This window comes from Echinops telfairi, unplaced genomic scaffold (genome assembly GCF_000313985.2).
Source record: "Echinops telfairi isolate 266 unplaced genomic scaffold, ASM31398v2 ScPeMD7_11;HRSCAF=52, whole genome shotgun sequence".
Lineage (NCBI taxonomy): Eukaryota > Metazoa > Chordata > Mammalia > Afrosoricida > Tenrecidae > Echinops > Echinops telfairi.
In genome coordinates, this window is record NW_022103908.1 from 34,964,540 (window position 1) to 34,975,909 (window position 11,370).

At 40.2% G+C, this 11,370-nt stretch overlaps 1 protein-coding gene across 1 annotated transcript in view; it reads right to left on the minus strand.

The window, feature by feature from the left end:
• Positions 1-11,370, minus strand: part of VWA8 (von Willebrand factor A domain containing 8) — a 426,636-nt gene that overhangs the window by 283,853 nt on the left and 131,413 nt on the right. Inside the window, exon 15 of the mRNA XM_045287091.1 lies at positions 9,192-9,269. Coding sequence (XP_045143026.1) covers positions 9,192-9,269 — 78 coding nt within the window. The remainder of the gene's footprint in view (positions 1-9,191; positions 9,270-11,370) is intronic.

An 11,370-nucleotide genomic window follows, 5' to 3' on the forward strand; every position in this document is an offset into this window, starting at 1 on the left:
GTGGGTGTCATCAACCTGATGGCATAGAAGCAAGTCTCTTAAAAAGCTTGTCATAAGAGTTGTACAAGCCCTCAGTAAGATGATTTAAAAAAAAAAAGAAGCTGATGCCAGGGGCTTAAGTGGAGAGAAAATGTGAAAATGATGAGGGCAATGAATGTACAAATGTGCTTTACACGACGGATAGATGTATGGATGGTGATATGAGATGTATGAGCCCCTAATAAAATGATTTAAAAAAAATCCATCCACTGGAAACCCTACCTACCCTGATAGACATGGGGGCAGTGTAAGTCAGAATCAGTTTAACAGCAACTAGTTTTGAGCAATTCTAAGAACTTTCATTAATAAGAAAATGTTCCTGCTGTCACTCTTGGTAAATGTTTTTATCAACTTCAAAAAAAAAAAAGAAATGCAAACAAGCCCAAAAAAAGCACAATGCTCAAAAATTGATGTTCTTCTTCTTATTATTAAAGATTATTTCATTGGGGGCTCTTACAACTCTTATAACAATCCATCCATAAATTGTGTAAAGCATTGAGTGCTTCTTCTAACACCAAATTTGACCATGCCATGGCTCTGCTTAAAAAAAATTTATATATATATAAATCATTTTATTGGGGGCTCGTACAACTCTTATCACAATCCATACATCCCTCCATTGTGTCAAGCACATTGTACATTTGTTGCCATTATCATTCTAAAAACATTTGCTTTCTGCTTGAGCCCTTGGTATCAGCTCTTCATTTTTTCCCCTTCCTCCCCACTCTCCTCCCTCATGAATCCTTGATAATTTATAAATTATTATTATCATATCTTACACTGCCTGACGTCTCCCTTCACCCACTTTTCTGTTGTCTGTTCCCCAGGGAGGAGGTTATATGTAGAGTCTTGTAATCACTTCCCTCTTTCTACCCCACCTTCCCTCTACCCTCCCAGTATCAACACTCTCACCACTGGTCCTGAAGGGATCTGTGTTTCCAGTTCCTCTCTGTACCAGTGTACATCCTCTGGTCTAGCCATATTTGTAAGGTAGAATTGGGATCATGATAGTGGGGGCGGGGGGAGGAAGCAGGAACTAGAGGAAAGTTGTATGTTTCATCGTTGCTACACTGCACCCTGACTGGCTCATCTCCTTCCCGCAACCCTTCTGTAAGGGGATGTCCAGTTGCCCACAGATGGGTCTTGGGTCCCCAATCTGCACTCCCCCTCATTCACAATGATATGATTCTTTGTTCTTTGATGCCTGATACCTGATCCCATCGAGACCTTGTGATCACACAGGCTGGTGTGCTTCTTTGCTTCTGAGCTAGATGGCCACTTGTTTAACCTTCAAGCCTTTAAGACCTCAGATGCTATATCTTTTAATAGCTGGGCACCATCAGCTTTCTTTGCCACATTTGCTTATGCACCCATTTGTCTTCAGCGATCTTATCGGGAAGTTGAGCATCATGGAATTCCAGTTTAATAGAACACACTGTTCTTGCATTGAGGGAGTACTTGAGTGGAGGCCCAATGTCCATCTCCTACCTTAATACTAAACCTATAAATATAGGCACATAGATTTCCCCATCATCATATACTAAACATATAAATATATGCACATAGATATATTTCCCTATCCTCATATTTAAATATATTTACATATGTACATGCCTGTATGTAGACCTTTATAAATGCCCTTTGCTTCCTTGTTCTTTCTCTATTTCCTTTTACTTTCCTCTTGTCCCACTATCATGCTCAGCCTTCATTTGGGTTTCAGTAATTCCTCTCGGTTACATTGCCCTTGATCAATCCCTACCAGGCCTCTTTGCTACCTCCCTCCTTGCCACTGATTTTGGATCACTTGCTGTTCCCTTGTCCCTGGGTTAGTTAATAGGCAACTTGTTTTACTCCAAGCAATAATGTGATTTTACAAAGAACAGGATGTAAGTAGAATAGAAAGGACAGAGAGAGGATAGAAAATGTAAAGTTTTTAATTCATTAATTTCTCTTTAAAAAGATAAATGCCCTACAGTTAACATTGTGGCAACAAGAATGATGAGAAAGGATGTAACAAATGCTTATTTTAAGGAATTGGCCACTGGTCAGGAATAATAATAAAGGAAGAAATTATCCCTAAGACTGATCGAGTCAGTGAGGCCTTACAGAACAATTTTATTTAGAATTGTTTGCCTTCCCCATTTCATTTCTTTCCCACTTTCAACTTAACAGATTTTCATGGGCTACTACCCTTTCACACAGTATATATGCTGCTCATCTGTTTTGATTGTGTATCTTCCCTTACTCAGAGCTTTGTCTCATAATGACAGATATTTTTGTTTGTATTTTCCTGAAAATACATCAAATTAAAATGATTCTTCAGGTTGAACAATTAAAACCCAAGTCCAAGAAAATTTCCTATTTTATTCATGAAAAATATTTGAAAATTATCTCCAACCAAAGAATTCTCAAAACAAGAATCCTATTGACATCAAGAAAATCATACATGAAGAAAGCAAGGTCATTAAAAAGCAGGAAATAAGGAAGGGGTAAAAAGGACGATAATGGAGACTGAAACTTGGTCTCAAACGTAAATTAGTTAAGTAACTGGAAGACACGAGGGAAGTGAAAAATTCAAAGGGTGCCTTGAGAAGACAAGGTAAAATATCACGATGCCACGTGCAAAGACGTGGCCTTAGAAAACCCAAAGGCAAGGACATGCGCAGCAGTTTGCAAGATGAAGGAAAAATACTGTAAAATTCTGTGGGGAAAATACTGAATGACAGGGGAAGCATCAAAGAAGATGGAAGGGCTACACAGATTCGCTCTACCAAAAAAGAGCTGGTCGGTGTTTAAGCATTTTTGAAGGTAGCATATAATCAAGAACTGATGATGTTGAAGGAAGAAGTTGCTGCACTGACGGCATCAGGGGAAAAACCACCAAGGTTCCAGTAATGGCGGAGTACCAATCGGGATGCTCCACCCCTGGAAGCACTCACTCATCTCTGCAAGAGTACGGTAGATAGTTACTTAGCCAACTCACTAGAACAGATTCCCATTTGTGATTCCACAGAAGGTGATCCAACAAAGCGAGCATGCTTCGTCATACATTGATGACGTACTTGTATGTTGCTGTGATGCTGGACGCGATGGCATGAGTGTTTCACATACCAACAGGGTTCAGAGCTTCCAGTGTCTGAAAAGCTTCCTAAGAAAGACTAGGAAGAAGGATCTGTCAATCTACTTCTGAAAAAAAATTAGTCACCAAAAAACTTATGGCAGTAAAACACTGTGTGATACCGTGTTGAAAGATGAGCCTTCCAGTTGGAAGCATTCAAAATGCAAACGGGGAAGAAGCCTCTCTTCAAAGCAGTGTGGGCATGGATGACGCAGCCATGACGTGCGTGTAGTCACACTTTTAGGACCTTCATTTGCACATCTCAAAACGAGTGTGTGTGGGGGGTGTAACAGCTGCAAATATCCATTATTGACCAGTACATGGAATGTATGAATCACGAATCTAGAGATGGGAAGTTGTCAAAAATGAACATTTACATCCTAGGCATTAGTGAGTTGAAATGGACAGGCACTGGCTATTTCGAATTGAACAATAATGTGGTCTATTGTGCTGGGAATGACTGTTGAAGAGGAATCGCGTCCCATTCACCATTGAAATCACTGAGCAACTGACAGTCTCAGTGACAGGATAATATCCATACATGTACAAGGTAGACCAAGTAATATAACGATCGTTCACATTCATGCACCAACCATGACAACCGAAGAGGGAAAAATTGAAGATTTCGACCAAGTGCTAGGGTCTAAAATGGAGCAAACATGTAATGAAGATGCATTGATAATTATCAGTGGTTAATTGAAATGCGACAGTTGAAGACAAGAAGGATCCGTGATTGGAAAAGACGGGTTGGTGACAGAAACAATGCTGGGGATTGCATGGTAGAACTCTGTAAGGTCAATGACTTATTCCTTGCAAATGCCTTTTTCAACAATATGGACACTGTAGATCTCACTGCATGGAATAAAAATCAATGACATCTACAGAAAGAGCAGCCCAATTGCTCATATGCAATTCCAAGTTGATGCTGAAGAAAATTAAAACAAGGTCACAATAGCTAAGCACAACCTCGATGTATCCCACCTGAACTGTACAGACCATCACAACTAATCATAGGGAAACATAAAGATGAGGACTGCAAAGGGTTGACCTCAGAAGCCTGTGCCAAGTGTCCTGAAAGGTGAAGTGGACACAAGGCCGATTTCTGCCTAAAGAGGCCGAGCGTGACCTGACAAGTCAATTGGCGGAAGCGACTTTGTAGGCATTCTCTAAAGCAGAGACGTTTGAGCGTGTGAGGGGACTTGAGAATGTGTGTGGACAAATTATTATCTTTTTATTACATTTCTTGGAAGTCTCTTCATATGCCAGGGATGGAAAACCGCCAGGAAGCTGTGAGTGGGCGCACCGAGAGAGGCTGTAGGAAACGTCAGCGGAAAACCAGCTGAGGTCAGATGGAACTCGGCAGGCATGCTTAGCGAGTCAGCTTTGCATTTCCAGGCAAACAACATCAACCTCTTCCCAGTTTCAATGCAGAGGAAAAACTTCGATTCATTCATTCATTCATTCATTCAATTATCTAACAGGTATTTGTTGCGTACCTACTACATACCAGACATATTAAAAACTCCTGCAACACAGAGATACCTTCTAAATGAGGGCGGGATGATAGACAATTTAAAAAAAATCAAGTCAAGAGTAGCCAAGTCTGATAAAGAACCTCAGCACAGAGAGTGGTAGGGATGAAGTGGGAAGGAAATAGGATTATAAATAGATTGTGTCAGAAAGACCTCACTAAACGGTTATAGCTGAGCAGAACCTAAATGAGATGAGAGGTGAGGAAGCAGGCATGTTGCTACCCGAGAAAGTACGATCTAGACGTGGAAGATACCAAATGGTAAAGCCTGGATGCAGACACTACTGTGTTCAAGAAACACTGAAGAGGATGATATTGCTGGGAAAAAAGGGTGGGTGGGTGAAAGAACTAGAGAGGAGGTGCCAGAGATAACGGGGGCCTGAAGTTGATGGAATTTTTCATCATACATATCTTTTTCAACAACGCAAACAGCAACTATGTACATGGACTTCTCCAGATGGCACAAACAGATTTCAAGTTGATTCTATCTGGGTGGAAAAGCTCAAGATCAGTAGCTAAAACCAGGCCAGGGGCTGCCTGTGCAACAGACCATCAATTTCTCATATGTAAATTCAGATTGAAGCAAAAGAAAATTAAAATCAGTCCATGAGAATCAAAATACGGCCTAGAGTCTATCCTACCTGAATTTCAAGAACAGATTTTATGCATTGAACACTAACAACAAAATACCTGATGAAATGTGAGAGGATATCAAAAACATCATTCATGAAGACAGCAAAATCTCATTAAAAAGGATGGAAAGAAAGATCAAGGTGGGTGTGTACGAGAGTCTTAAACTTGCTCTTGATAGCTAAAGCAAATGGAAGAAATAATGAAGTCAAAGAGCTGAACTGAAAAGTTCAAAGGGCAGCTTGAGAAGGCAAAATAAAAGATTATTATGAAATGTGCAAAATCCTAGAGTTAGAAAACCAAAAAGAATACACTCAGCACATCTGAAACTGAAAGAACTAAAGAAAAAATACAAGCCACGAGTTGCAACACTAAAAGATTCTATGGGCAAAATACTAAGCACTGCAGGAAGCCTCAAAAGAAGATGGAAAGACCCTCTTCAGAAAGAACTCGTCTACTTTCCACGGTCAAGAGCCAATGGTCCTGAAGGAAGAAGTCCAAGTTTCTCTGAAAGCATTCACCAACAACTGGCTCTAGGAACTGAGAGAATACCCAGGGAAGTGTTTCAATAGACTTGTGAAGCACTGGAAAACCTCACTCGTCTGTGCCAACAAATGTGAAGACAGCTACCTGGCAAAGAAAGGTGACCCAACAGAATGCTCAAATTATAGAATAATATAATTTATATCACACATAATTTTGCTGAAGCTCATTCAACAATGGTTGCAATAGCACATTGACAGGTCATTGCCAGAAATTCAGACCAGATTCAGGTGATGGCGTGGAACCAGGGAGACCACTGGTGATTGCAGATTGATGTTGGTTGAAAATAGGGAATACTAGAAAGAAGTCTACTTGGGTGTTGTGTTATTGACTATGCAAAACTGTGATAGCCTTAAGAAGAATGGAAATCCCTGAACACTTAATTGTGCTCATGTAGAACCTGTAAATGGATCAAGAAGCAATTGTGTGAACACGGGAATAATGTATGGTTTAACATCAAGAAGGGTGTGCATTGTATCCTCTCACCATACTTAATGTGTATGCCGAGCAAATACTCAGAAGCTGGACTATATGAAAAAGAGTAAGACAGCAGGTTTGGAGGAAGGCTCATTCACAGCCGTCGATATGCAGAGGACACCACCTCGCTTGCTGAAAGTGAGGACCTGAAGCCCTTGCTGATGAAAAGCAAGGAGTGCAGTTTCCAATATGGATTGCAGCTCAATGTAAAGAAAGAAAAAATCTTCACAACTGGACCAAGAGACAAAATTGTGACAACCGGAGAAACAACTGAAGTTGTCGAGGATTTCATCCTGCTTGGATCTACAATCGGTGCTCATTAAATTCAGTCACAAGATCACGGGTGCACTGCATTGAATAGAACAGCAGACTTACCCAATGTAATGTGACATTCGATGTCTTGCACAAGACCTGTAAAAGCCCTCTTTAGAGTGTTAAAAAGTAAGTATGTTACTTTGAGGACTAAGATATGCATGACCCAAGCCATGGTACTTTCAATCACTTCCTGTACATATGAAAGTTGGACATTGAATAAGGAAGACCAAAGAAGAACCAATACATTTGAATTTTGGTGCTGGCAAAGAACACTGAAAATACCATGGGCTACCAAAAGAACAAACAAACCTGTTTTGGAAGAAATACAACCAGTATACTCCTTAGAATTTAAGATGGTGAGATTTTGTCTCATGATGTCAGGTGAGACCAAACCTGAGAAGGCTCTCACGCTTGGTAAAGTAGAGGGGCAGTGAAGAAGAATACTTTTGACAAGATGGACTGACAGCGTGTCTGCAACAAAGGGTTTGAACATAATAATAATTGTGAGGATGGTAAAAGGTCAAGCAATGTGTTGTTAAAGGTCAAGCAATGTGTTGTTCTGTTGTACCCAGGGCAGCTAAGAATCGGAACTGACCCAGCAGTACCAACAACAACAACGGAGGTGAAAAAACACATCCTCTCCAAGATGCTCACAACCTAATTTCTGAAACCTATGAATGTCTCCTTATATGGACAAGCATCCTTCACAGATACAAGGAAGTTATGGATGTGTCATGAAGATGTTACCCTGAATTGCAGGGGTGGTTCCTAAATACAGTCGTATATCCCTAACCAATGGGGGGCCTGGGGAGATTGGACACAGACATACAGAGGAGAACGATGACATAAAAGATGGCTGCAGGGATTAGAGTGAAGAGACTACAAGCCAAGGAATGTCAGAATCCACTAGAAAATGGAAGCAAAAAGGAATGAATTCGACCTAGGCCCTCCAACATTGATTTTGACTTTTGCCAGTCTTAACAGACCAGCTTGTAGTAATTTGCTATAGCAATCACAGGGCACCAGTGTAAGGTTATGTAAGGGATGAGTTATTAGTGGAAAAGGCAATCAGGGAGAAATCACAATATTCTAGGAAAAAGACAATGCTGTAGGATAATCAATGAGAATAGGTAAGAAAACGTGTGAGACACTAAGATGCCAAACTGAGGCAATTTGCTTTCAGACTAAATGGAGACAGTGGGAAAACAAGGAACAACAATGATGCCAATGCGTCCAGCTTAGGACACTGAGTAGACATATTATTAACAATGTCAGTACACTGCACTAGAGGAGAGATTCAGAGGAGACATATAGCTTATTTGTATAAGATATGTTGAAATTGTACTGCATATTTCTAGCTGAGAAGTTAAAGAAACTAATGTTTCTTAAGTACCTACTAAGGAGCCCTGGCAGGAGAAAGTTGAGGCTGTCTGCTCCTATAAAATGTACCATCTCAGAAACCTGTGAAAGTCCTTACACATCTGAATGGGCTTCACAGCAGCAGTTCAAGAAAAAAGCCTTTACATCACACATTTCTCGTTTGCTTCTCCCAGATACATGATGTTATGGTTATTGTTGTAAAAATATATATACGAAATACCATTTGCCAATCAACATTTTCTGGGTGTACAATTTAGTAACATAAACGACATTATTCATTAGTGCAACCACCACCCATAATTGTTGCCAAATTTCCATCACCATAAAGAGAAACTCACTATTTTGCAGGCAATGGCTCCACCTTTTCCCTGACCCCTGGTAACTTCTCACAAACTTTGGCCTGCACACCTCTGCCTGTTCTTGTTTATGCATATAAGTGAGATCAAGAGTACTGTCCTTTCATGATTTATTTTGTCCATTCAGCATTATTCAAGCCATTCTTTTAGAAAATTATTTTAAAATAATGGTTAAAATGATATATTTTCAATTTTTAATTATGAGATAAATGATATAGCTCCCATTTAACCAAACAAACAAATCCTGAGACTCAAGAGTTAGACAGTAACCCTTCAGCTTTCTAACAAATCACTAGGGAATGAAAATAAGTTGGTAACAGAGTTACTCAGGAAAGTGAAGATAAAAATGTAGGTATTAACTTAAAAGTGGTGCCGGAACCTACAAGATCGGGAAACAGAGTGATCAGAGCAGCACACCAACCACTTTAGGGCAAAAAGATGTTTCCTACAACATCAGTTCTGTGTGGATGGAGAAAATAGTCAAGTCACTACACAGGACAAAGTATAGGATAAGGCAGTGGGTCTCAACCTTCCTAATGCCACGCCCTTTAATACTGTCCCTTGTGTGGTGACACCCCCTCTCCCCCCCGCCAACCATAAAATTATTTTCGTTGCTACTTCATAACTGTAATTTTGCAACTGTTATGAATCGGGCGACCCCTGTGAAAGGGCCATTCGACTCCCAAAGGGGTCGCGACCCACAGGTTGAGAACTGCTGGGATAAGGGATAACAAATGCCCGGCTTAAAGTAACAGCACATCAACAGAGTATATTGGATGTGGCGGTGGGGACCCAGACTTACCGTAGGATCCTGTGTCTCTCTGAGTTTGTGTGTAAATGATAGCAATTTGTCCAAAGCTTCCTGGGGTACATTTGGGACCTATTTTATAAGGGAATTAAGGGGGGAAAAACAGATCAAATAAATAGGACTATCTGAACAATCCATCAGAAAGTATGACTACTAAGCAAGCAATATTAGAATGAATATTTTATAAAATCCTAGTGTATAAATTATCCAATTAAATCATGGATAAGATTATTTTCAACTTTCAGGAAACACTGAGGTCAGAATTCTCTGTGCATGTGAGAGAGATGGATGTTTCCACAGCAACTTGGGTTCTCATCTAACAATCTCTATACAAATTGTTCAGTGACATTGGCTACATTTTCCACAAAGTGTCCACTAGAGAATTCCTAGTTGTTTCTTTTCCAGAGCTCTGGTTTCCCTGCTCCTCTTTCTTCCCTTACTATAAATGTTGACCATTTGGTCCAGAGAGATGATTTTTTTTTAAAAGACCACAGTTCTCAGGTGATATGCTTTATTTAATGATCATTCTGTTGTTCCGTTGAAAGGAGACCTCTGGTAGTGGTTTTGATTCAATTTAAAGTGTACCTTGGGCAAGTGTCTTAAGAGGTCCTCTAGTCTCAACTAATCTAGTAGGTCTGGACTAGTTTTAAGAATCTGACTTCTGTTCTGTATTCTCCCATTCGATCAGGATCCATTTATTGGGGCCTGGGGAAGAACTCTCAATAGTGGTAGCCAGGAGCCATCTGGTAGATGTGGTCGTGGTTAGTGTAGACTGTTGGGCTGGGATATCAGTCTCTTCTCTGAATCTTTATTTCTCTTCTCTCTCTCTTGTTCCAGAAGAGTGGAGACCCATACTCATATCCTAGATGGCTAGTCACAAGATTTTAAGATCTCATACACTACTCACCCAATTAAAATGTAAAGCCTAGACTTTATGAAATATAATATGCCAATGGGCCAAGCTATCCTATCAGACTATGGTCCTAAGCCTTCAAAACTTATGAACAAATCCCTAGATGTATATGATTTCATCTAAGCAGTATCTGTAGGTGTGCCCCATAACTTATTATAATATATGAATATATTTGAATATACATGCACAGGCATACCTCCAAAATCCGGAATTCCCACCCCCACAGCCTCAAGCTATGTTTTAAAATTTTTTACAAAGCAACCTTATCACCTTCAAAGTATACTCCATTACACTTAATACATTTGTCAAATCTGCAATTCCATTCTTAGAAAGATTTTTAACTCATCTCTTTAGATGGCTGACAGAACCTCGCTCATTTTTTTCTTCCCCTCTTCTACTTTGTCAAATTGCTGTCCTTTCATGTCCCTCTTCATTCGAGGAAACAAAAAGCATCAGCACGGAGTGATGTCATGGGAGTCAGGGGTATGAGACAAGAGAGACCTGCTGTTTTTTGCCCAAAACTGGTGCACTGAGGTGGCTGCATGAGCAGGTGCATTGATGTGGTGGCAAAACCAGTACGCTGACTGCCACAAACCAGGCCTTTTTTGTCGAACATTGTTATGCAATCTTTTCAGAACCTCTAAATAGAAAGCTTGAATAACTGTCTGACCTGGTGGAATGAACTCCAAATGCACCAAGAGTCAACATTTTTGTTCATTTGGGAAGTTGACGGTTGTCCAAAACAAGGTTTGTCATCAATCAACATTTTACCTTTTTGGAGAAACCACTCATACACATAAGCTTTTCCCCACAGTGCTGTCCTTGTAAGCTGTGTTCAACATCACAACAGTTTCTGTGGTCTTTTTGTCCAGCAAGAAACAAAATTTCACAGCTGCATGCTGTTTTCTTAAATCAGCCACCACAAAAATGAGGTTTGAGTGAAACTGCTTTTATAAAAAAAATTCACTGTGACCTGAGAAGACCTTCCCAGGGGACACCACTGGATGCACTAACTCAGAAGGAATTGCTAGATGCTCCCCTAGTCAGGGAAAAGGCAAACTACCAAAGCTCTTTTGAGCATTTTCTTGTTAAATCCAAATGCCTTTCCTTCATAAAAATTGTATATATATGTCCACTAAGTGACATAAGGTACCCTAGTAGAAAGAATAGATACTCAAGCTGTCCATTTTCACAGGCTCTTAAAATACTTAGCCAAGTGACGGGGCCACGTCAGGGAGCTTTGGAGCACAATAGCCCAAC